The sequence below is a fragment of the Histoplasma capsulatum genome (assembly GCF_000150115.1).
Source record: "Histoplasma capsulatum G186AR genomic scaffold supercont2.7, whole genome shotgun sequence".
Lineage (NCBI taxonomy): Eukaryota > Fungi > Ascomycota > Eurotiomycetes > Onygenales > Ajellomycetaceae > Histoplasma > Histoplasma capsulatum.
The window spans coordinates 1,377,397-1,402,757 of record NW_025544807.1 but is presented as its reverse complement, the minus strand read 5'-3'; the positions used below and the strand labels follow the sequence as shown (position 1 = coordinate 1,402,757).

Here is a 25,361-nt window from a genome sequence, read left to right as displayed (position 1 = left end):
ACATTATACCACAACCCCATGCTGAGCCGGGCAATCATCGTCCCTTTGTACCACCCCATTCGACGACAGGGAGTAATCAGCATCCCTCCTCCGCCGCCGCCGCACGCAGTGAACGGCGGACACTCACGCAAATATATCATTTATTTATATTCAAGCCCCCATTTGCTTTGGGGCATATCTGGTGACATGTAGCCAGAGGCTGCGAGGTTGGAAAACCAAAGTGGATAGATAGATACATACTCCGCTAACTAGTTATCAGAGCTCCTGGATGATGTCATACAATGTGAAATAGTCAAATAGCTAGTCATGTGCATGGATTGTCAGTCCCTTGGTAGCCCGAGAGATGCGCTGAGAGACGCCACAAACCATTGGTTTCTCCAATTAGGGTTGGCCTTCGGTTGTTCAAAGAGATCATTCATTGCCTAGGGAGAATTACAGGAGAACATCAGAGAGTGGTGCATCTGTATATCTCATTGCTAGGTGCTATTTACATGAAGCATATACGAGCTAGCTTAGCTACATTTATAGAAACATTTTGTTCTGTGCAAAATGTCATTCTCAAATATGATGGAAGTTAGACGGAACGAGAAAGCCAAAAATAAACATAAAAAATAAAAATAAAAATAAAAATTGAATAAAAAGTTGTTGGACAACGCTGGATTAAAACATCCGGAATAAAGGAGAGAAAAACGAAGGGGGAAAACCACCCAACTTATTTGGCATACTTCTGATGGAACGCCTTCACCTTCTCGATTTCGTCGTAGCTGCCCAAGAAGACGCCACTGCGGTCATGGATATGCTCTGGGGAGAGAGAAAGCAATCTTTCCATCTTCGAATTAAGCGCCTGGCCTCCCGCGTTCTCAAACACCAAGGCCATAGGCGCACATTCGTACAGGATACGCAGTTTGCCCTTGGGACTCTTCTTGTCGGCGGGGTATGCAAAGACACCTCCGTACAGCAGTGTCCGGTACGCATCAGCAACCATGCTGCCGATGTATCGGGAACTGTACGGTTTGCCGTCAGCCGGGTATTTCAGGTCCTTGAAGTACTCGAGCACCCAGTCATCCCAGTACAAGGAGTTTCCTTCATTGACACTGTAGATCGCGCGCTTGGCGGGGAGACGCATGTCGGGGTGGGTCAGGATGAACTCGCCCAGAGATGAACTCGCCCAGAGAGCATCCATTGTGAAGCCATTGACCGTGCCGCCCTTCATGGTAATGACGAGCTGAGCCGAGGCGCCGTACATGGTGAAGCCGGAGGCAACGAGTTCAGTGCCGGGACGGAGGACATCCTTGGCCGTGACGGTGTTGTTGGGGCCCAGAACCTCGTCTGGGAGCATGAAGATGCCGAAAATGGTACCGACGGACACACCCGCATCGAGGTTGGAGGAGCCATCAATCGGGTCGCAGACAACAGCATATCGCGCATCGGGGCTCTCGTTGAAAATGATGGCTTCCTCCTCCTCTTCAGAGACAAGGATGCGGCACTTGCCTGATCCGCGCATGGCCGCGATGAACAAGTCGTTTCCGATGACGTCCAGCTTCTTCTGGTCGTCGCCGGTAGTATTAGAGGAACCTGCTAGGCCGGTGAGGTTGATCAAAGTGGCGCGTCGGATGTAGTACGAGATGGATTTGAAGGAGAACTGGAGCGCATGGCAAAGAAGGCTGTGAAAAAAGGTCATTCACTAAGTTAGAACTAAATCGCAAATCCAGGGAGAGTTTAATCTGATTTAGCTATCCTGACAAGAGGCGGAATGTATCAACTTACGTGAAGTCGCCCGTTGCTTCAGGGTGTTTCGATTGCTCCTCTGTCAGGAAGCGTGTGAGAGAGATGATGTCCGTGTTGATCTTTTCCTGGCCCACGGGCGGATTAGAGGAGCCGTTTGCAGCGGCCATATTGACGAATTTCTTTCCGGTATATTCTGGGCGGACGAAGAGAGGTCGGGAAGCGAGAAGGAGCTTGGTGATAGCTTTTCTTTGTCTAAAAAGATCTATAGCATCTGTTGGAAGAATAGAACACAGACACACACACACATACACAAGTATTGAGACTGAGAGGGGGCGAAGGGATAAGAGACAATAATTCGAAGAACGAACGTAACCAAATTTAACTGTCTGTGGGAATGGATGGAATAGAGAAGAGTGTTATGCCCGGGTAAATGGAGGAGGGGAAAGGAGAATCGCAACCAACTGGAAAAGTTGGATGATGTAGTAGAGAATAAAGGCCAAAGGGCAAAGCAGACAGACTTCGGAGCAGCGTCAGATGGTCAATTGACATCTAGTTATTATTGTTATCCTGGCGTAGTTAGTTGCCTCCTTTATATACAGATGGAGACGGCCGCCGAGGTTTCATGTAGCGCGGAAAACCCAGGCAAACGGTCCCCAGCAAAAACCCAGTCCGTACCGTGGACAACCGGACTCCCACACCACACCACACGAAACCAGGAGAACAGAGACAGACACAGGGACCGCATCTGCTTCCTTCTACGATGTAGGTATTGTTGTAGCCTGTGCTGTGGTGCACCCCACCGGTGTATTGACCTCACTACTCAATAATACTTTGCTGGCCATTCCTCATCGTGATACAATTCAGGACCCCGCCATGATGATGAGCCTGGTGCATCTGCGATGGTTCCAACGGGAACGTCCACTCTAGCTCATCCGGGTTATTTTCGGAGCTTGTCCCGCCGGCTATCCCCACCAGCGGCCGGTTTTGAGTTCATGATGAAAGCAAATCTTGGAAATTAATCATCATATTGTCAGCAACCGACGAAAAGGTTGAACCGCGGTGGTAGTGATGGTGGTCAGTTAAATTGATGATAATTGCGAAACGGCCAGGCTCAGGAAGGGGAAATGGGATAATAGTCATTGATTTGAAGAGAATGCCGCCCAATGTATGAGGGGTGAACGTCGCTCTATGTGGATGAGTTGACGCTGTGCTCAAGCTTGCCCCTCACTTGAATGCTCAGGGACCGTTTTGTTTTGCTCCTGGAGCTGGTTGACCGCTACTAGCTACAGTGGTAGCGGAAAGTGACTTGAAATTACATAACTACACTGACTTCTAATTCAGCAGTTAGTTAGTTAATACTACGTGATAATTAATACTTGATCCGCGGATATTGGGGGAAATCAATGAAGCTTTTCAAATGCTGGGAGGTGAGAATTACCAGACAAGCAAACAGTGCAAACCTCCAGGGGCCAGTGGTAGTTAAACTGTATCAGGAAAGGCGTCTCGGTAAGCGGCGCTATTGAAAAGCTCGAATTTTTTATTTTCTCTCAGCTTCTCTCCCAACATCAACCGTGATCACAACCGATGCTTCACCTACAATTGGGCATGGAGAATCCATATGTCTCTGCTAAAGCTGTGCATGTGCTTCTTCGGCGCTTGTCGTGCGTTGTAATTACTTACCACATACCTGGTATGTTTCCCTCTGGTCATCAAGCCTGTTTTTGTCTTCCCTTTTGGTGATGATCAAGCACAACCGCATAAACTAGAGTCTTTGACCCCTTTAGGGGTGTGAAACTGCTTTGCATGTCAGACTGATATATTATATTTATTTTCCTTTCTTCCTTGAGATTACGGCTCTACTATTGTTTTGGAGAGCTTTCAGGCTGACCTTGGAACAGGATCAACAGCGCGTTGACCACGCACCCATCGCATCTGGAATCACAATGGTACGCTCTTTCTCCTGTCCAGATCGCACTCAAATCGCTCTCTTATGATGATCATTTATTGTATAATATACGCTGGAAATTACCGGCCGAGACCTTCGGGTTTTTGACGATACAAAATGGCTATTACTGATTCAACAAACTCTTTTACTTTTCCTCAATATATATCGAAATTCGATGACATCCGCTAACCTGTCAACTTGACAATAGATGAGCTTGTGGGGCCTCTGGTCCCAGAAGGCAATAGTTTCCGCTGACCCTAGTGGAAGCTACGAGCTCCATCCCGTATGAGCCCTAGCCACATTTTCCTTTGTTCCCACCACTTTTACTTTCCAGGATGAATGGCACTGGGCTCCGACGGTGTTGATATCACAACCCGGTTATGATGGACATGCCCTTTGTGGCAGGCCTAGAAAACCTCGCCCACTGATTCTGCAATTCCATTATCTATTTTCCGCTATGAACACCTCGATATCTAGCTTCATTTCTAATGCTTCTCTCAACATTGCAGAACCGGTGAGTATAATGTAAATATGGCTAGAAATCTAGACGTGTTAGGTGTGTACGCGAACATTTCAAGTTTTGCTTCCTATCCGTATCCATTCTATGATGATTCCCTAGATGACGAGTCTTATTCGAGTTTTCGATGCAGACAATTTTCTCTTTTTTAATACCATTCATGCTTTTCTGAAAATAATCTGTCCATTTGAATAAAATATCCAATTTCCTTAATGGGTCTCCCACTAACTCTCTCTTGACGCAGGCGCCTGCTGGACTGGCGACAAGGCGTGTTTTTAGCCCCACCACTGACCGTACGTCGCATCAACCGCAACTCTCCCTACATCCTCATGATGATACATGACATCAAATAGACAAGCATATGTCCAAGTCGGCTTCTGTTGACGAAGACGATACCGTCTCATACCTGATTTGATTTGACTACGTTCAGCCATTATGTGAAGAAAACTACTGTTCCGACACTAACTCTGAGCAAGACACACTACAGTTGGGTAGTTTCAGCTTGGGTAAGAGTCTTCTGCAATGTAGGTGTGTAATTCTACTTACCTTCTGTTTCCATTTATCTGCCCTCCCCCCAACTATTTCATGATGATTCTTCACAATTTTATCACGACGGTCAACATAGTCTATACATTGATGATCACCGCCTTTGACAGGGCAAAATTATATCTGATACACTTTTGCCTCCTCTTCTTCTATGACTGCGTTTCCTCGCCTTTCCTCTGGAAAACAAGCAGCTAATATCTTCGCTTAGATATTGCGTCATGCGATTACATCGTTCTGGGATTTTCTTCCTAGTGGTGATGTCTTGCGATTTTGAACCGCACGAAGCGGCCTTAATGTTATGAGCACATATGAGATGCAGAATTATGAATGAATGGAGAGAGGAAAGGGGGATTGAGGGAGATTGCATATCGATTTTGAAGAGTCAACGATGAATTGATTTGGCTTGATTCATTCATTTTTTGGGTGCCGTGAGGGCTTCGGCGGGAAAGCAGGAACAATCAACTAACAATCGTTAGACGAACCTGCACGTAGTAATAATAAAATTATTACAAGAGCCTCGGATTATCATTAATACTGATTATTTATTTATTTATTTATTTGTTTTTTTTTGCTAATATTCAACGATCGTGTGAAACAAGCATCCCTCGTAGTGGCCCAACTACATGGAGTGTACCCAGCTGACTCTCAATACTTCTTCCCTTCTCAATTGCCTGGGGGAATATGTGTATACTATAATGCGGAATTAGCCCCGCTATCGCCCCAAATCCATCTTTGCTTCACGGGGCTAGCCCGGAGACCATTTGAGGTTGTCATCTCCAATATGGCTGGCTGGTCCCTCAACTTACCTTGGATTTATTTCACCCCTCTCGCAATGGGGAACCATTCCTTGTCATCTGTGTTGAGTCTTCCATTAAATTTATTTCACATCTTGATAAAGAGAGAGGTATATATACAGCGCTTGCGAACACGGTTCCAGTTGGGCTTAAACGAGATCCCGACAAATGCCACACGGCTCGAACGCATGCAAGAGGATACGCAGTCCTGCGAGTTGGGCATGCCGCTCGCAAGATATTCACGAATGCGCTTCAGCACCCCAAGGCAATTATGAACTGGAACCCACCTCTCATTTTCGGTTTGTAACGATACGAGGAGGATTTCCCAAATCCATCCATTGCGTGATCGTCGCAGTGTGAAAACTGAATTCCGTAAGCAACTTCCGTTGCAGAGGTGTATGTGTTGCTCCGATGAAGGCAGCGGTATGTCGAAGTCTGCAGTCAACGACGCAAAAAAAAGCCCATTCCGTTTTCCGTTCAAAGGGAAATTTCTCTTCTCTAATGGAGCGACGCACGGAGACGTGCTAAGAGCCTTGCTGCACGTAGTAAGATTGATGAAATATCCAACTGTAGGCCGGGCGTAAACGTGGTCCTAACGGGAAGCAATAACATTGCGCTTTAGTTAGGCATGCTGTGGGGTCGAATAGTTCCCCTAAACAGGGCCCTTGCTGATTGCCAAATTCTTTAGGAATCTTGGAGGGAGAAATTATCATTAACGTCCTCCTGAAGCTTGGTTGAAGGGATCTTAAAGTTTCTGCCTCTTCATAGGCTACGCTTGCGGTAACTACCTCGTACAACAGATGATGGATATAGACAGGGTAGTTATTTACAAAAACCCCAAAGTTACTAATATTCACGCCCGCCAATCATCGAAATGTGGAAAATTCGGTGTTGGCCACTTGAAATCCCGCCTGGATGGGTTCTTCAGGGCGGGAGAGGTTATTTCGCCCCCTCACTGGAACCTCAACTGGCATTTTTGCTGCGAACAAAGGCGAATTCACAGACGGATTCCCAGCAGAACGGTCCAACCTACATAGTACGCAGCTGGACCCGACAGTCAGGTTCGTAGGGCGGCTGGTGAACCATTCTTTGGGGTCTGGCAAATGCTCCGTCCCAGCAGATGGGGTCAACTATACCAGGTCCAACAATAACGATACTAAAAGAGGTCGTCTCTGAATAGGCGGTATGCGATCCTGAGGTACTTTCACGCATCCGCGTGGGGGGAAATCATGGCTTACTCCAATCACAAGTACAGTATACAGCCCGACCGCTAGGTGATAGGTCAATAGCAGTCCAAGACTGAGACGCCGCCCGTTCAAAACGGCTCAGCCATCTCGCTGGCTCAAGAGCCCGATGGTGCATCCTTGTCTCGACGGCCCGGATACTTTGGATACCACTATTCATGGAGGAGTCTCGGCATCATCCTTCAGTCGCTGAACAGGCGTTCACCGCGACATGGGTGGTGTACACTGAGTTGTGGCTGTTCGTCCAAAACTTACTATCCAACTCTAAACAGACGCAGCCTTGGGTGGTTCCATGAACCGCCCAGTCCATGATCAATCCAGCCGGGCAAGAAGAGGGTGAAATCCTGGGGGAACCAAGTAAATTTTACCCTTTTTTCGTCGTCATAAGCTCTCTTCAGAAACCTATCTCTCTGGGCCCCTCAACCCTGCCCTAGTGAAGGAATTCAAGGATGTCAGATTACGCAAATCAAAGTCTCCACAGCCATTTGCATGCTTATTCGTCCCGTTGCCCTCCCGTGCTCTTTGCTTTTTCCCATTTTCGAAAAGGTGGCGCCCCTCGCTTGGGACGGATGGGTTTGGAGGGGCAGGCGTGGATGCGGCAACATGGCCGCAGATATATAAACATTTTCTGGGTCGATCAACTTTTGATAGGGAAGGTCATTCCCGTTCATACAGCACGAGTTGTGCAGAGGCTGCATATGATACGTATAGCCCGCTCAAGCGCCCGTTTTATGGCGTCGCATTCCTCCGGCAAAGTGTACATGAAATGAAAACTCGTGGGTTTTAAAATGCTGCACCCCCAGCAGGTATCTTATATCCCGATCACTTGTTCTGCACCCTGCAAATGGCTGGTGGGCGACCCGGATATAAATTTATATATTGATTAAAGTACTCCGATTACACATTGGGCTAATCCCCTCTCTTCTTAGCACTAGTCATATCCTGTCACTTCAATTGATATGAAAGCAAAATACGCAACAACAAGCCTGGGTACTTCAATAATACGCCGTACATGCAAAACAGACTAGGATCTACATTTCAACGAAGTCCGATCCGCTTTCATTGAATGCTCTCGGTCCCTTTCTACGGAGGCGGACGAAAATTATAAAATATCGCATTTCGCAAAGGCAAATTCATATACGGAGTTCAAAACCGGCTTCCCACGCTGCTTCTAATTCGATTCTTTTGCCCAACTGTTTCCCCTGCGACACTTTGAATGGTGAAAGTAATGCGTTCTGATAGGCAATAAGCCATTGGCTCTTCTCCACGGCGCAGTGACTTGACCGCCGGCATTAGCTGTTCTGAGACGTTCAGCATATAAGCTTGCGCCTTTTTCCCTCCCTGGATACAAAACGGATAAAACTGTTCAAAGACATTCCTGGCGGATGTCTCTGCACGACATCCCATCTCCGCGGTCAGAGGTTGCATGGTTTTCGGACAACTGCCTCCAATGAATCCGACAATAGGGGGCTCGCCCAAGCCCAGTGCTGATAGTCCGAGACATCATCAGTACCGGCGTCATTCGCTGCGAAAGGCGCCTTTGGAACGACTCCCGATCGAGTTGATCCAAAAAATATTTTTTGAATGTTTAGAAATTAATCTCCCTCGCGCGTCTCTCCCCATCGCCCACGCTTTGTCCAACGACGTCATCCATACCTGGCTCATCCGCCTAGCATTCAGCAGCAACAATGAGTCTGCCCGAACTGGCTTCTTCACAAAACCTTACCTTCCACTCGACTACTTCTCTCTCTCTAATTCGCAACGCGCTTCTCTTCAAACCGAAATTCTCAAATGCCGGTGGTGCACCTTATCTCTCATGCGCAAATGTCAGCGGGAGCACGTAGAACATGTTATCCGCCAAAAGTGCAAAGACCTTATAATATCCTGCGCCGATCGCCTGAAATTGGAAAATCTCAAGCCCTACTGGCAGTCCATGGACCGCTTCGACCCCAGGCCCCCTGGGAGCCGGGGTAGTGGTGATCTCACTGTCGAGGGCCGACTACCGCTAGCACCACCCAAACACAAACTGATACAGCCGGAGAACAACCACTCAACATCATCTATATTCACGTCTCTAACGCCAACACCCACACCTATCACTAACGCCAGCGTGAGCATTAGCGCGGGTGCTACAATACCCCGCACCACGCACGGAGAATCGCGTAAAGTAGCCATCTGGTTCAACTTCGGTTCCGTCCAGATCCGCGAACGCAGTCCCATCTTCCAAGAGACAGATGTCTTCCGTCTCCCCTCATGCAGTATCCGTGAACCCTGCCGGATGCCTGATCACCTCCTGCGCCCACCCTGGACGCCCGAGAAACTGGAATTCCTCACCCTGCTATCTACAGAAGCATACATCGACGAAGACGAACGACGCGAGCGTTCCAAGGCTGTGTTACGATGGGTGATTGATGCGCGTGACCTAGAGACCTTCAAGCACATGCTAGGCATGCACATCCGTGCTAAGAATTATGGATATGCGTTTCCGTGGCCGGCTCGCCGGACGCATTATCACGCAGCTGCTAGAAATGCGGGCTCGTCGGACGATGATCCATTCTTGAGGATTTTGTTCACAGATCGCAAGGGGGAGGTTCCGGCTGACCACAATATCAAAGCCCTCATGGCGAGGTATGAACATAGGGAGAGGAAAAGGGAAATCTTTGGAAGCTAAATTTTACTCAAGTCGCAGTTAACTAATGTGGGTTGGTTTAGGGTTGGTTTGGTTTTTTTTTTTTTTTTTTTTTTTTTTTTCCTCTTTCCTTTCTCATTTACAGCCGAGGGATTTCTCCTGTCGTTCCAACGATGAAATTTTACGATTCTGCAATGATAAATTGATGTAGAAGTTAAAGCTAAAAGTGTTTTTTATCAAATGGATGGGAGTGGGATGATATCGCCTCCTTTTGGAGAAGCTCATGTTATATATCTATCATATATATCTAAATAAATGTCTTTCCTTGTCTTTTCTTTTCGTTTCTCCCCTTTTTCATTTCTTGTTCTTTTTTGCATCGCGAAGATATACTAGTAGTTAGTGAATCAGTATAAAAAGCTAACCAGCTGGCTTGGATGAAATTGAAGTCGATAAAAAAATCATTCGCAGTGCTGCGTACATGGCAAGCGAAAATACGAGCCACCCCTTGAGGAATGTATGAAATACTAGTACTTGTACATACGTATACGTATGTGTACGGAGGACATGCAGGATAATAACGCATCTGTTGCATCTCGTCATTGGCTCCCTTAAAACGCTGTTGAGAGCTTGCGGCTGGGTATATCAAAGAGGTCTCGGCCTGGCTGGTGGGTGGCCCGGGATTTTTATTGATGCTGCAAGGGCGGCTGGGTTCTGGTTCTGGCTGCATGGCGAGGCTTGGAAACAGGTACAGATACGTAAAACACCATACATAAATAAATAAAACAAAGATGAAAATTAGAGGAATAGGCAGATTTTCTATTTTCGGCTGAAAATACTAGTATGTAAAAATTCTAGGGAATGGGCTAAGGAACATCGCTAGTTGATGGGACACAGCATGACGCGCGACTGGCAGCTAAGTTTGTGTGGTATCGTCACAGAACATTGGGCCACACCGTTGCGGTTAACAGGCGGCCGAGGCTCAGAATTCAAATCTTAATGTGGATCTATTGTACACGTACATTTTGCTCCATCCTGTATTCTTCGATGCAGTGTTGATGCAGATGAGCAGGGCTAGGAAAAAGCCGGACTCGATCATGATCGGAGACCATTTTCTCATCTAGAATTGATACTCATCCCCGACTTTTATACACGACATCTTTTTAATGCTCTTGAAAGTCTGCACTCTTAAATCCAATATTTTAGATCAGTTTTTGTTGAGAACTGAAATGACTTGTGCATGTATGTTTGAAAGAGAAAGATTATGCTGTGACCACGATCATTTTTTATTTCATAACCATGTCATGAGCGACCGGAGTTTAGTAGTGCTCACTAAATAAGATTGTTTTGACCTGCATATCTTTCAAAATCGGCCCACCAAATGGAGCATCCTGGATCATTTGGATAATCACGTCCGCTACGGCGGCGACGTGAATCCCAGCCTCCTGTGAAAAGCGTGACTCCACACTGCCTTCGAGATGGCACTTCAATGAGATAGCCCAGGAGCCATCGACCGAACCCATGATTCGCTTGCCTCAACGCCCACGCTGTAATGTCCGGGTCATCATACGGTATCGACTCCGCGTGGGCACGGAGCAGAATCTGAAGAAGGCCTGGGTTCTCGGATCGGTTTACGGCAGCTATGAAATGTTCACCGCGTATCTCATACCTGAAAATGTCACCTCCATTAAGAGCCTGATATGCCCTTTCATCGCAAGCAAGTAATTCACAAAGCATCCAAATATTTTCCTCCATGATGGCGATGTGAATGCATTCCTGTATTCTCTCTCGTGAGATGTCTAACGACGATAGACTGGGGTAAAACGCTTCCAGCCTATCTGGAAGGAGACCATAGGGAGAAGCCGTGAGGAGGTGATGTAGAAGACAGAATTTTTCCTCTGTCCACGGCTGTTTTGCAAAGAATTTGTCGGGAATTGTCCAAACAGCCATTGGTAAATAGTGCGTAGTCCCGAGTCGGCTATGAGTAAAAGAGACCGTTGAAGGGCAAATATTCAAAACACATTGATTATTGTGTTTGTCAGTTCCTCGAAAGTTCATGCTCCAGTGCGTTGGGTTCTCATCAAGGCTTTGATTCAAAACATCTCTTGCCGCGGAATCCAACACCATCGACTGTCCAAGTGGTGAGGGACCAAATATGCACGTCTGCAATATTGTGGAAAACATATCACGCTGGCATTCTTTGAGAAGAGGTAGATTGAACCACCGACAACCAATGACATCATTCTGGAGCGCCTTTTGTGTATCAAAGTCCAAAGGAACGTATTTCAGGGGCCGGAGGATGTTTGAGAGATATCCGGGAGGTACGTTATCTCTCCCAGGTCTATAATCATTGAAGAAGGCAAGAAAAGTTAAGATTTTGTAGATTCGCTTCCTGGAGAGTATGGCTCCAAAATGTGGTGATGCCCGTGCTAAATTGAGCTCTAGTGAATCAAGGAAGATTTTCTCGATCAATTCTGCTGGGAGCGCTTCAAGGTGGCTGCTCTTCGAACCCCCACACTTATTCCTTTTGTCATTGTGGGAGCTGGTATTTTCCCGCAACTTTCCATTGGCTGGTTTAGCGGGAAGGTGGCCTGCCTGATATTCATTACCAGCATGCGTGCGTCCTTTTCGTGCCACCTTTTTGTCCGGAAAGAGTGGCTTCTTATGTCGCTTACCCCTGACCCTTATCGGAGTCAGGCTATCGTCAGTCATTCAATTTATTCCCGGTTGATTCGATTAACATGTATAGAAATTCAAACTTCTATAGGGAATCTACCAACCCTGTCAGGCGTTCTTCACCTTCACAGAACCGAAACAAAGCACGAAGATAAAAATATGTCGAGTTTGTTCACGGGGGTAGTTCTGCCTGAGCACACCGCCTTCGCTTAGCGCTCTCAAAATGGAATTTCCCAAAAAAATAACAGTGATGTCAGCGTGACGTCATAATTGAATTTTAACCTGAGGTTAGCTTGATGTTTCCTATTTGGGATAAACATCATCAAGGGACCCGACGTCAGCGTAGTTCTTTGCGCCCGGGTTCTCTATGGCAAAATAGGTATTGGCAGTTTAATTCTAGCCCCTTAGGGGGACGTATGACGATGACTGTTGTCGTGGTTGACCTCAATCCTGCAAGGGTTTATCCCTAGAAATAGTGTAAGAAACGACATCATAAGTTCAGGTAGCTTCTGAAAAATCATGGTTTTGATCAGAAGAATCCGTATATATACTGAAGTAGACTTCCACTATCTCAGGTCCGGAGGAACTATCGAATATTCTACATTTATATCTCCAACTTAATATCCCATAACCTACTTCGCTCTGGCCTACTGATAGTACGCAAAATAGTAGAGGAGATTGACTTCTAAATTTATATTTCATTAGCGCATCCTCTCCGAAGAGACGAAAAGAAGAAAAACCTACAAGAACCATCATATCTTCACGATGGGCGCTGTTGTTTCTTGCGTAAGTGAATCCTCCCTGACTCGCCACGCAACAACGGGGTTCCAATAATGTCTAACGCGGATCTTCCTGGTAAATAGATCCAAGGTGTTCTGGGATCCATAGGGGCTTGTCTCATGGCTATCACCAGTACCATTGGGGCTATTCTAACCTCCATCGTCAGCGGAATTGTGTCCATATTCAACGCTATAATCTCTTGTCTGACCTGCGGCGGCTGCTCCAGGCGGAGAAGGGGCGCCCTGACAACGCATACCACCGGTAGACGCCGGCACGGATTAACGAGGACGAGGGTTTAGAGTGAGGTTCTTTTGTCTAAGAGGAGTGGAGTTGAGCCGGAGGTGGGAGGGCCGTACGGGCTGACGGAAATAGTTCATTCAATATTGATGATTAAATGCACCATTCCATTCGGGCCACCTTGGCATGCATTGACGAAGCAACGACTGTTTTTGGCTTTGCAAGTGTTGAGAGAACACTGTAGGGTTGGTATCGTTGTGATTATTGAGGAACTGCGATGAGGTCTTTGCGTGCTTGAGTACCCGGTGTTTGATTTTGCGCACCATTCCGTGTCCCGCGTTATGTCCCATTTCCACCCCATGCATTGCTTTAATAAGACCTTTTGTATTGTCAAGAAAATAATTTCTGACAATCAATATCTGAATGAAATTAATCCCAATTAATTGGGTTGTATTAGTTATTAAAATGCGGCTTTAAAAAACATTACCATTGGCATTGAACAGCGCAATGCAGCATTCTAGCCTTCGAAGGCGTAGAACTAAATGTCTTGGATCACTTCGCTGATCATCATAGATTCTTCAAAATTTTCCCCACACCCTTCACCTTACCCACAAGGGAAGGTTGATACCCTGTCTCTACAATCCCTTTGCACATTTCCCACGCTCCCCGTCCATCTTTTTTCAACCCATCCCCTTTTTGAATAGGGTAATCGAGAGGCGGTGGTATATGTGTCTGAATTGAAGGATACCGATCTTCACAAATAGCTTTCATATTGCACAAACTTTTCAACCCTTCTGCTCCGCCAAATCGACCATATCCACTGCCTTTCACTCCGCCAAATGGTAGCCCCACAGCATAGTACGTGCCAAAGTCGTTCACAGAAACCATCCCGGCGTTGATTTGCGAAACGCATTTCTCGACGTCCTTTCGATTGTGCCCAAAAACGCTCGCTCCTAGACCAAACTCTGTGGAATTTGCGATTCTGATGGCATCGGGAACGTCTTTTGCCGGCATGAGGAGGAAGACAGGTGCAAAAAGCTCGGTGCTTGCGATCCGCATGGTAGTGTCCACGTTGGCTAGAAGCGTAGGTGTGAAATAATGCCCAAGAGGGTGTTTTGGGTGTTTATAGCGTTTGCCGCCGTGGATGAGACGCGCGCCTTGTTCGACCGCCTCGGCGATCAAAGTTTCCAACTTGTCGAATGTTCCCTGAGAGACCATGGCTCCCATGTCAGGAGTTGAGAGTCCTCGCCCAGGGTTCTTTGAACATTCCCTCAATTCAAAGAGCACGGATCCGAGACGGAGTGCTTTTATTCTAGGGGTTATCGCTTCCAAGATTTTGTCGTGGGTTCCTGGGAGTGCGATGACGCGCTCAATTCCAACACAATTTTGGCCAGCGGATTGAAAGACGCCCCGCATGAGGATAGAGGTAATACTAGCAATGTCCTTGACGGTGGCTGGATCGTCGAGAATGACAGCCGGATCTTTTCCACCGAGCTCCACCGTGACAGGAGTGAGTGACTTGGCAGCTGAGTTGCAGACATGGTGCGCAACCTGTCGGGAGCCAATGAAAATGATATGGTTCACGCCACGATGAGATGTCAAACTATCTGCTTCCTTGGGAAGACAAACGACGGTCTGAACTAGATCTTCCGGATGTCCACAACTTGCCAACGCTCCTCGTATGACATCGCAAAAGTAGAGGGAACTCCAGGCTGTATGTTCGGAGGGTTTAATGATGATAGAATTTCCAGCAAATATGGAACTGATAACCGGAGAGATTAAGTTGTGAAATGGGTAGTTCCACGATATGCAGGCGAGGATGACTCCAAGAGGCTCATAACGGACAGTGTTCTTCTTGTATATCATAAGTAGATTTGTCGGGCGACGGTCAGTCGCGAGGGATTTTTCTCCATGGTCAATAGTCCACTTCAGCTTCTCGACCGTAACCAAGACCTCGCCAAATGCGGCATCAACTTTTGTTTTTCCGGAGTCCAGACAAGATGCGGAAACGATTTCATCCTGATGTTCAAGAAGATATCTGCAAAGTGGCACAAATCATTAGTTGCTGAAAAAAATATGGCTGTAAAGTACAGTGGTTGGGACTCGCATGCGCACTTTAACAGTGTTTTTAATACTCTCCTCCTCTCAGCAAAAGTTGTATGCTGCCATACCAACTGGGCAGCTTCCGCTCGTTTGACGGCGATATCGATATCCTGTTTCGTTGCTGGTTTAATTCCATGATTTACATCTCCGAGAATACGACCATCAGCTGGGCAATAACTAAGGATTTTCTCATTGTTCCATTTCTAGATTGAATAGAAAATATATTAGTGATACTAATAAGTCCGTCCACACATCCGGTTTTCAAGAAAGTTATTTTTGGAATAGTACTTCTATTTCAGCAGGGCAAAACTTACCCCGTTTGCCTGACACTCCAAAATATCTCTATCCTTTTCACTAACATCATCCCACGTCTTTGGGTCCCATTTATCCGATAGCTCAGGGGGGATTGGCACTTGATACTCAACGGGGCAGGCTTCGCTTCTGAACACGACCTGCTTGAGCGTCCAAACGGCAAGAAGAGCTCCAAGCAGCGCAGTGAGCAATTGGCTCGGTGTGCAGTCGCTATACAGGTCGAAGAGGGACTGAAGTGTATCCATCGCCCTTCCGCGTATTCCAACCAGGTGGATGAGTTGCGGAAACCCAGACCGGATGCACGTCTCGGGTTTTTCCCTGGGGTAAAAACCCCTGTATTAACGTTATCTGGTTTAGCGTTACCGTGCGTCAGGAAGTTGGCTGCGAATACTGTACATACATAATAAAGGAGAATAAAAGAGCAGTACACCAGCATACAAAGTGAGGAATAGTAACTAGTCAATATGATAATGAGATGATGGAAACAAAAGAATGTCGAATTTGAACGCGCAATATAGCAGTAGGTACTGGTATTTAATATAAAGTCACGACGCTGCGTAGAAATGACTGAGCTGCTGTAAGAGCCGGCTTGCTCTGCTGAACATTGCATACATCCTTGCCCTTGTTATATTTCTGGTTTTTAAACTCCACGTCCATAGATGCTTCAATACCACCAGTAGTATTTAAATATATTGCCGTTTGTTGGTAGAAATAACTGTGATAAGTGTTCAATGTCGATTTTTGCCTGCAGCTCCCAATAGTCCTAATCGCAGATCAGAGCAATAAATAAACAAAACGCTATGGATATCTTTTGTTCATGCATATGAAGTGAAATTTTGCAGTGTCATCATCTGTGATCTGTAACCACAGACCTCAGAACCCAAACACACACATAGAGAACAATAAAGCATAGGGCCTAGGGAGCATCCACCCTCTCCAAAAACCCAGGGTCTGCATCAATCCTATTTTCAAACTTTGCCCACCAATCTCTAAACACTCTTAATGGCACAACCTCCTCACCTGGCACCCTAGGGTCTGAAACTGCAAAGCTAGCCAAATAGTTAAATGCATTTCCAATAATCTGCTTTGCGAGGGTTTTTGCTGAGACTGATGATGGTGCCCACTTAGCCATCGCTGCACCCTGTTGTCCTGTGGACAATTTGAGTAGGTCCGTTGTGGACGGGAACGACGACATCTGCAGCTGGATCTGGTTCTGAGTCTGGTTCTGGAGGTCTGCGATCTTTGATGCAACGGCCTGCACGGGTTCGATGGTGATGCCCAGTGTGATTGTAGCGTTGGGGTTTATATCCACTGTGTTGGCAGGAGTGACACTAGTGCCTTCATCCATCATATCATCTTCTTCTTCAGCCTCAGTACGTCGCCGCGCGGAAGGGAAGTTGACTTTGAAGATTGCGGATGGCTTCTCATTGGCAATTGCGCCTAGGAACTTAAATTCCGGGTCCGCATTGGTGGCGGACGATGAGAGGGGAGGGGCAGCGGTTCCGGTGTTGGGGTTGAGGATGAGGTCTTTGGGGAATTGGACGTATACTGCTGCTGCGGTGTCAGCCGGTAAGACAACGCCTGGAAGAAGGAAGATGACTATGTGGGAGAACTTGGGGAGGGCGGGAAATGTGAATGCGAAGTTGTTTGCGGGGACTGTGGGGTCTGACGAGAGCGGGACGACGTCAGTGAGGCAGGGCCTGCTGGGGAGGATGACGGAGAACATGGCTGGGACTCGTAACGAGCTGCGCATATATGTATGAACTTTGTGTGCACGTAGATATATAGTGCATGCGTCGCTTTTTGTAGCTTTTAGAATAGGTTATGATTGTTTTCGGTACAGGTGAGTGCTTATTTTCATTTTTGTTTTTCAAGACCTATGACGTTTTGCCTCAAGAAGTTAGTAGAGATTTGTCTGGTATGTGAAGCATTATCGTCAATTCGCACTTTTTGTTTCTGTTGAATCAAGGAAAGACAAAAATTTATTTGAGCGCATCGTCTTTGTTTGGCTTCGAGCCCTGACTAAGCAGATCTAACAAACAACCAACCAAAAGATTGTAGCAAGACTCAAGAGAATCTGCCAAAATTTTCCGGTCACTTATGGAAAAGGGACGACATATAGACGTGTTACCCAAGGAGCATCCTATTTATCACTATGAACCAAGGATGAGTTGTTTGGATGGATTGCAGAAGCAATGGAACGGGTTAAACAACTCTTACCCTACATCAGACAACATCAAACACTATTTTCAAGCCTTGTCAAGAGACCCATTATGGGCACGCGGAGTACCAGAAGTGCATTCAGGGTACTTTGCACATATGCCGGTATTTTACGGTCGAGTATTCTCACAATTTAATTTAGCCAGCCAGCTCAGAACTATACATGGATAGTGCAATACATGCTTGATTGCCCCTCCTCCTTTTCAAGTCTCTTCCGTTTAGTTTTGGTTCCAGAGGTTCTCCTCTAGTTTTCGAGATAAGATCCGAGCAAAAATGGAAGTGCCTGCGCTTCCAAACGAACTCATTTTGCACATTATCAGATGCCTTATTCCATCTCCACCTCCCGTGGCGTTCGCTGCCCCGCATCCGGTGACAAAAACCTTGCTCAACCTCACGCTGGTGTCACGTCTTACATCAGGCACTGCAAAAGGTCTTCTCTTGAAGCACTGCCTATATATAGAGTCCAGTGATCGCTTAGCAAAGCTCGTCCATCTCAGAGAACGGTCACTAGTCGATCTCACAACCGCAGCACCCAAGGGACTTTTCCTAAGTCCCTTCCCCCAAGAGAATCTCGATTTTCCCAGCATTGCACAGAATGTCAGCCTGCTGCTGTCCGACATTAAGAGAACACTCACCCGCCTCGTTATCAACCTGCCACTGCGTTACCTCCGGCCGGAATATGATGAACATCTCGTACGTCCGGTGCTTCGGGAAGCGTTTTCCGGCTTGACTGCCCTGGAAGAATTCTGCTCCATGCAAGATGAGCTCTATCTGGACACGGATGAACACCACCTACAACCCGCGGTATGGCCCGCGTGGCCACAATTGCGGCGCCTTGCCCTGTACAATGCTTGCGTCGATGATGCTACGTTCGTGGCAGGTATCAAACGCTGTTCCAACCTGACCCATCTGGTCCTTCCGCGTGCAGATGGGATATTCTACCAAGTCCCAAATGACCCCGCTGGATTTGGAGCCTTGGCAAAACTCAAGCGCGTTGTTGTCATCAATACTAAGCGAGGCTTTAGTCATGATCTGAGCTTCGTCGAGGACGATCATGCTGCGGCAAAAGATACCCTTTTGGGGAGATTAAGGGGTGCTTGGTTGAGTCATAATGTTGGTCAGGCTTCTGTACAGATGTCTGAGTCTGACCACTTTTGTGTGGCGGTTGAAGTACCTATCCCGCCTAATCTGGAGCAGGAAGGTGACAGCGATATCTCATTATGCCAGGAGTGGGTTGGTAACCGTGCTGTGGATGGAACATTGTGGGATGTGACAGGCAACCCTTTCCTCGACTGGCCGAGGTCTTGATGCTCTGCGCTCGGTTTCCGAAGCTTTATTTTCAAAACGCATTTTCGTTCTAAACCAACATAGTTGTATCCCTTCTTGCTTATCACGGAGAGTATGAAGGAGAGCTACTACCCATATTTTAGATCAATCTCTATGTACACAGCGGTGTTGTAAGTGCATCCAGCTTATAGCGTAAAATACTTCTGCTCATCACTTAACAAACTGTTAGCATTGGGATATCTCTTCCTAGTGTGGGCAGAATCTAATCCATGAAGGAATCGTAGCCACCTGCTTATTCTTTTAATAAAACTCAAAATGACGCAGGGACGGAAGTACACACATTGGCGTATATAGTTTCTATTCAACAGAGCTCGTGGGTGCATCCTTGGAGTTCAATGCCCTTTCCTCCCTATCAAACCAGAATGCTAACCCGAATCCTACCCCACCCACTCCTCTACCCTGAAGTGGAGGAGCATCCGAATCTCAATACCCAAATAAAATCAAAGACGTGAATATGCAAGGTATCACGAGAAGAGAACTATCATAGCCAGTAACTTATTAGTAGCATAACTCCCAGCACTTCTCCCCCCTCTCAATCGTACAGTTTTAGCCCTCTGCCACTTTATCCCCGCGATAGTTACCCTGCGAATCGGTGTCCCGATTTGCCCTCCACTCGCCCTCCTCTTCCCCAGCCCCAACAAACTCCTCCCGCTTCCAGATCTCCACTGCCGCCTTACATTCCTCCAAAACTTCCTCCCCAGCCCTCCATGCGGGGCGCCTATGTCCCGCAGCGACGGCAATAGCAATTGATTCCTCCGCAACCCGGACCTCGCCCAGGCGATGCGATATACTTATGCCACACAGCTGATATTTGGTCACTGCACCGCGGGCGATTTTCTCCAATGTGCGCAGCGCCAGGGGTGCGTAGCTGGTGTATGTGAGGCGGGCAACGGGGCGGTTGTCGAACGTTGATCGGGTGGTGCCCAGGAAGAGGACGTTGGCACCTGCGTGGGGCGAGCGGATCTGTGCGAGGCTCTTTGTTGGGTCGAGGGGGTTGTAGGTTAGTTCTAGATGGATGTTTGAGTCGGAGAAGTAGCGGGTCTGCGGGTAATTGGCCGGGTTTAGGTGTGCGGGAAGAGGGTTGGAAGAGGAGGAGGCGGAGGCGACGGGGTTGAGGTCGACTTCCGGCTGTGGTGTTGGGTTTTGCATGGTTGCTGTTGTTGAGTCTCGAGCTTGTCAAGAGGAAAGGATTACTGGCCGCCGAACTCTCGCGGTTCCAAGGTTATTATTAAGAGTTACGTTCATTATCACAGTACAGTGGTCTAAAAAAGAGGATCAAGTCAAAACCGCAGATTCAATTTTTAATTCTAGCCCATTAGCGGGTTTAAATAGCAGCCCAATCTTCTGCAACACTACTGGTTTTGACACATGGCAGAACCTCCATCGCGCTACGAGCTTCATAACCAGGACCTTGACCTCAAGCATTGCGAAAGATTTACCTAGGCAGGCTCGCGGACCGGTATTGAACGCCTGGAATGTGTATCCATCACGAGCTGAAGTTGGCAAAGTTTTCCAACGATCAGGATCAAATTTCTCCGGATTTCTACCCCATATAATACTGTTAGACTGAGGCATAACTGGAAACATGAGGACATGTGTGCCAGCAGGGATAAGTTGGCCGCATATTGAAACGTTATGAATGGCTTCACGCATGGAACATGTGGCTAAAATTGGAGCTACCATCAGCTTTCTTCCTAGCCTATTAGTGTTCATTATATCGGTTAGTGAGGAAGGCACTTACAGGGAGGATAGCAGCGGAGAACTTCTTTGACAAAGTGATCTAACAACTCTAGCTTGCAGATGTCTGAATACTTGAGCTCGCTGCTTTTCCCGTCGCCCGCTGCGTTAATTTCGTTTCGCAGGCGATCTTGTACATCCTGGTGGCTTGCTAGTGCATGAAATGCCCACAGCATGGTGGCTCCGACAGTTTCTAGTCCTATTTCTCATTGTTAGCTATCGGGTTCAATATGGAAGACATGCGGTACTTACCGGCAGCTAGGAAAGTTCGGAGCTACATTTTTGGGTTAGTAAATTCCCTTTTTTTTTTTTTTTTTTTTTTTTTTTTTTTTTGAAAAAAAAAGGGGGGGGAGGGGAGGGAAAGAACCATATTCGATCGTAGGCCGAATTCATTGACAGAAGTTAAGCTTACATGGTCGACAATTTCATCTTCAGGGAATTCATCACTTTTTTTCAGTTGTTCTTGAATTATTAGTGTCAATATGTCTTTGTTTTTCGATTTCAATCTTTCTCTCCACAAACTTCTTATTTCGTGAGTTCGCTGCTGTACATGCTTCTTCAAAATTTGCTTTATCTCAATATTTGCATCAGTATATTCTCGGTTCGTTTTCACTGGTAAAAGCCGTCGTACCGGCACACACGTATTGAGAACCAGCATAACACGGGACATCGTGGTAGAGCTAAATATTGTATGATAACATCGTCCAAGCTCGCTGGCAATAGAATGGCCGTCGAGCTCGAGTCCGAGGATTGCTTGGCTGATTATATCAAGTAACGATTTTGATATCAAGCATGAAACTGTCCAAACATTACCATTGTCCATTGTAACTTGCAGACACCAGTTCTTACTTTCAATAGCTCCTGTTTCACTATCCACAACAAGTGTCTCGATGGAAGAAGAAAGCTCATCAGCATTCTGTTCGAAAACGGGTAGTAGGTGCTTGACGTTTTTATTCAAAAAAGGACCTTCAAATTGTCAGTCAGAAGCTCAACTCCAATGCAATGGGTAAGCTCTAGGTCCAGCTCGGATGGAGGCTCGAAATACCGGCAAGTAACTTTTTCTGCTTTCTGTGGACATCGCCTTCGGCAAAAAAAAGACCGCCTCCAATCATGTCCCCTACTAAACGCTTAAAGAATCTTGGTTTGGCGAAAGAATACGCGTGGGTAAATGTTACCTCGCGGAATGCTCTTGGGCTATTGACAAGAACCACTTCGTGGTTCCCTGGAGCAAAATATCGAATTAGATCCGCATCAGGAAATTTCTTCATCCATGCCAAGGCAATCGAATTCGGACAGGAAGCGGTGATCTGGTTGTAGGTCTGACCAAGAAGAAATTGTGTATACTACCAAGGGAGAGAGTTAGCTCTTCTGTCCATGAGAACTTTTGACAGAGCGATGCACACAAACATTTGGGCCAGGAAGAGAACGTAGTGGCGACGCAATGAGCGGATAGATCCATATCCAATAGGTCTTTAAAACGACATATTGAACAATGAATAGGGTCCAAAAGACCCGCCGACTGAATGATGTGGTGACTTGATCAAAAATATGGAAACCATAGGTTTCCACAACAGATATTGAAACAACCTTAAGGATGTCCATCCGCACGACAGTCTCCAAAGTGGGATCGATGAAACTTGAGTGGCCTGTTCCGTCAAGGATATAAAAAAATTCTCTGGAATAGACGCAAGAAAAATGTAAAAGGTGCGATTCTTGAGTTTTAGTTATTGATCTAACGGCTCAGTTCTTCCAGACCCTGGATGTTTTCAGCCCACTGGGCCGATTGACCAATGCGCTTTTGTCGAAACACTCTGCTGGCCAAGTCTTCCATATGACATATTAAAGGCCTTCAAATGGAAATGGGTATGGGAAATCAGAAACAGCAAGGCGTGTGGAGAGGAAGATGTTGTGACATCGACCACAGCCCACACACAACAGGGGAAGAAACATGTGGGTACATCCATGTTTTTAGAAGCCATATAGATGCTAGGGAAAATCAACAGGGAAATATCAATATGATCGGCAGATACCTTGCGAAAACTCGCCCTTTGAAATAGAATTGAATCGAATCAATTCCTACCATATACTCGGCGGAAGTTGACGGGGATGCGGAATGCGTTCTGGAACTAGACTTGGGTCTCTAGTAAAGATCGGGCTTCATTTCCGGTACAGGGCTCGTCTAAATAAATATATTAATCTTTTAAGCGTCAAATATCCCTGAAAAGCAAACTGTAGTCAACAGACAAACTGCAGTTGACAGACCCTTGAGGGTTGTGACAAACTACGATAGCACCGTCGGGTATATTTACCGAGGTCAGAATTACCCGAATGAATATTAAATCCGACAACGTTGAAACCTGAATGGCCCAGCGTCAGGGCAAAAAACCTTCGACAAGAGTTGATAATGTGAATTAGTCAAAGAAGTAGCGGCGGATTTGGTGTCCGCATTCAGTTTGGTTCTCAAGAATAATATTGGAGCTATGGGTACCAAGGCCAAATAAGAGGCTATCGAGGTACTTCTGACGTGTAGCCATGTCACCCCGCAATGAGTATTAATAATTATTCACGAGAATGGCACCCTAAGCAGTAACTGTGTTCCAAGCAACTTGAAGCAAACTATGGACCATGTTCTCCAGATTTTGTCCGAACCCAAAGTTTGTGGAAGTTCAAAAAGAAGCCGGTGCCATTTAAACCAAACTAGCCTAATAAAGCTAATGGCATATTGCCCATGCATAGCTATCCCGATGTCAATGGGAGAGCATGTTTATCCCTTCTGATCTGGTTATTTTTGGTAGTCAATAACTAGTAAATATACGCTCATGAAGTGAGGACTCACTGAAAACTCAGTATCTTACTTCCAAGCAATTCCACTGCTTTGACAATGTAAGTTCTCATTTTTTAAACGAATACTGAAGCACAAAACAACCGATTTGGGAATTAACTCTTAACATGTTCAGCAGAAATGTGATGACGGTACGGAAGTTGGCCCAGTATGAGGTTGCTTGCAATCACATGACCCTGTGCCCCTTTCCATACATACTCAGACATCATACATACAAAAGGACCCTGGAATCTATGTTCCTAGTACTTCTTCAAGACCCGGACTTGTAAACCAATCGATTTCGTGTTCTTTGGCCTTGGGACAAAAAGGTCATGGCTAATCTCAATATCGTTCTTTAGCGTACCCCACAGCTGAAGTTCAAACTTCCTGAAAATAGTAGCAATTGCGATAAGCAGTGTCGTCTGCGCTAGACTGTTAAATGGTAGAGCAAGCATCAGATTGGTGAGTTTGCTGATTAAAACTGGCTTGAGCCATAAACCAGCACCGTTTCTTGGAAAAGAGCTAAACTAACCGTTGCCCAACGCATCGCCGAGAACCCTTCCCGAAGGACACCAGGTATCTCTCAAGTCGCTTTCGTTCCTGCAGGTCCAGCCAGCGCTCTGGAACAAACTTGCATGAGTTTGGGAAGATGGTTTCATTGTGGTGCATGAGAACCGATGTCATTCCAACGGGAGTCTGTCAATTGGAAGAAAGGGCTCATGAGCAAGGTCCGTCTTGTCGATGTTCAAATAATAATAAGATAGTTGGTCCACCGTCTACTTACTCCTGGAGGAATACAGTAATTCTTGTACTGAATTGCTTGCTCAGGCGACTTCCGTTGCAGCCGTGTGCTTACTCCGTACGACAACCTAGGAGTCAAGTTTCAGTATGGCATCCTTTACATCACTTTCCACTGGCCATCATTACCGCAATCCCTCAAGGATGACCGAAGTCTAACACCGAAGAGTTAGTTAACCTTCTGTCAATCTGGGTTCCGTACACCAGGAGACAAACCAGGTATGGAAGCTTTCCCAGCTCGTGGACTTGCTGCTCAGAATTGCCACCGTCTTCCAAAATGGAAAGCTCGTTTTGAAGTTTTTGGAGTTTGTCTGGATTGTCGAGAAGATGGTATGTTATGACAGTTAGCGCGTTTGACGTTGTTTCAATACCCGCAGCTGTTGTAGATCGGATTTCTTGGAGAATTCGCTCAGGAGTTTTCTCTTCAACTTCCAAATTAGAATCAAGGATTTGGTCGATCAACGTGTATCCCTTTGATATTTCCGTTTCCACACGCTGAGAGCCTTTACCTCTATCTATTTGTATTTCATCAATCTTACGACGAAATCGTTCTTCCAGTTCAAAAAACAAGCCCAGACCAGGGTTTGAGGAGGATACCCAGGCTCGAGGGAAGTGTTTTAAAATTTCAAGTAACCAGGTGACCTGCCTAGATACCATCACCATTTCTGATAAAGTTCGCAACGCCCACCTCCAATGTGGAAGCCACTCAGGTGCGTCGAGCCATTGTTGGTTTTCATCTAGCACGTATGAAACGATTAGGTCCGTCGCCAAACATGTATACCCAAGCGACAGTGGCATTGTCTTGCCAGTGACCCGGAATTGCTCCCAAGTATTCGCAAAGTCTGTGGACAAGCTGATGGACAGACCTTCACGTTGTGCAACTTTTCCATTACAAAACATGGGTTCAATGCACCTCTACGACGACGTGTG

At 46.5% G+C, this 25,361-nt stretch overlaps 10 protein-coding genes across 10 annotated transcripts in view; 2 read left to right on the top strand and 8 right to left on the bottom strand.

The window, feature by feature from the left end:
- Positions 1 to 459: 459 nt before the first annotated feature.
- HCBG_05769 (fructose-1,6-bisphosphatase) lies at positions 460 to 2,275 on the bottom strand (the record flags this gene model as incomplete). Its single annotated transcript, XM_045432818.1, has 2 exons — positions 460 to 1,664; positions 1,768 to 2,275. 2 exons carry the CDS (start codon positions 1,893 to 1,895, stop codon positions 713 to 715), a joined length of 1,080 nt encoding a protein of 359 aa, XP_045286934.1.
- A 3,343-nt stretch (positions 2,276 to 5,618) lies between these two features.
- Positions 5,619 to 6,934, bottom strand: HCBG_05768 (uncharacterized protein; the record flags this gene model as incomplete). The annotated part of the gene is made up of 4 exons (XM_045432817.1): positions 5,619 to 6,097; positions 6,141 to 6,376; positions 6,564 to 6,702; positions 6,769 to 6,934. The coding sequence occupies 4 exons, from the start codon at positions 6,932 to 6,934 to the stop codon at positions 5,619 to 5,621; spliced, it is 1,020 nt and encodes a 339-aa protein (XP_045286933.1).
- Positions 6,935 to 8,224: 1,290 nt separating this feature from the next.
- HCBG_05767 (uncharacterized protein) lies at positions 8,225 to 9,445 on the top strand (the record flags this gene model as incomplete). The annotated part of the gene is made up of 1 exon (XM_045432816.1): positions 8,225 to 9,445. The coding sequence occupies one exon, from the start codon at positions 8,225 to 8,227 to the stop codon at positions 9,443 to 9,445; it is 1,221 nt and encodes a 406-aa protein (XP_045286932.1).
- Positions 9,446 to 10,300: 855 nt separating this feature from the next.
- HCBG_05766 (uncharacterized protein) lies at positions 10,301 to 12,112 on the bottom strand (the record flags this gene model as incomplete). Its single annotated transcript, XM_045432815.1, has 1 exon — positions 10,301 to 12,112. The coding sequence occupies one exon, from the start codon at positions 12,110 to 12,112 to the stop codon at positions 10,733 to 10,735; it is 1,380 nt and encodes a 459-aa protein (XP_045286931.1).
- A 1,386-nt stretch (positions 12,113 to 13,498) lies between these two features.
- On the bottom strand, positions 13,499 to 15,767 carry HCBG_05765 (meiotic recombination directing protein; the record flags this gene model as incomplete). The annotated part of the gene is made up of 3 exons (XM_045432814.1): positions 13,499 to 15,131; positions 15,209 to 15,399; positions 15,511 to 15,767. 3 exons carry the CDS (start codon positions 15,751 to 15,753, stop codon positions 13,661 to 13,663), a joined length of 1,905 nt encoding a protein of 634 aa, XP_045286930.1.
- Positions 15,768 to 16,424: 657 nt separating this feature from the next.
- On the bottom strand, positions 16,425 to 17,234 carry HCBG_05764 (DUF775 domain-containing protein; the record flags this gene model as incomplete). Its single annotated transcript, XM_045432813.1, has 1 exon — positions 16,425 to 17,234. The coding sequence occupies one exon, from the start codon at positions 17,232 to 17,234 to the stop codon at positions 16,425 to 16,427; it is 810 nt and encodes a 269-aa protein (XP_045286929.1).
- A 767-nt stretch (positions 17,235 to 18,001) lies between these two features.
- Positions 18,002 to 19,036, top strand: HCBG_05763 (uncharacterized protein; the record flags this gene model as incomplete). The annotated part of the gene is made up of 1 exon (XM_045432812.1): positions 18,002 to 19,036. One exon carries the CDS (start codon positions 18,002 to 18,004, stop codon positions 19,034 to 19,036), a length of 1,035 nt encoding a protein of 344 aa, XP_045286928.1.
- Positions 19,037 to 19,621: 585 nt separating this feature from the next.
- Positions 19,622 to 20,224, bottom strand: HCBG_05762 (molybdopterin synthase large subunit CnxH; the record flags this gene model as incomplete). Its single annotated transcript, XM_045432811.1, has 1 exon — positions 19,622 to 20,224. The coding sequence occupies one exon, from the start codon at positions 20,222 to 20,224 to the stop codon at positions 19,622 to 19,624; it is 603 nt and encodes a 200-aa protein (XP_045286927.1).
- A 126-nt stretch (positions 20,225 to 20,350) lies between these two features.
- Positions 20,351 to 22,414, bottom strand: HCBG_05761 (uncharacterized protein; the record flags this gene model as incomplete). The annotated part of the gene is made up of 7 exons (XM_045432810.1): positions 20,351 to 20,739; positions 20,817 to 21,011; positions 21,065 to 21,086; positions 21,225 to 21,274; positions 21,335 to 21,778; positions 21,858 to 22,155; positions 22,220 to 22,414. The coding sequence occupies 7 exons, from the start codon at positions 22,412 to 22,414 to the stop codon at positions 20,351 to 20,353; spliced, it is 1,593 nt and encodes a 530-aa protein (XP_045286926.1).
- A 1,479-nt stretch (positions 22,415 to 23,893) lies between these two features.
- HCBG_05760 (benzoate 4-monooxygenase cytochrome P450) overlaps positions 23,894 to 25,361 on the bottom strand; it is a gene marked incomplete at both ends in the record, with an annotated part of 2,879 nt that continues 1,411 nt past the window's right edge. The window contains 5 exons of the mRNA XM_045432809.1: positions 23,894 to 24,065; positions 24,166 to 24,329; positions 24,418 to 24,502; positions 24,536 to 24,586; positions 24,610 to 25,312. Coding sequence (XP_045286925.1) covers positions 23,894 to 24,065; positions 24,166 to 24,329; positions 24,418 to 24,502; positions 24,536 to 24,586; positions 24,610 to 25,312 — 1,175 coding nt within the window. The remainder of the gene's footprint in view (positions 24,066 to 24,165; positions 24,330 to 24,417; positions 24,503 to 24,535; positions 24,587 to 24,609; positions 25,313 to 25,361) is intronic.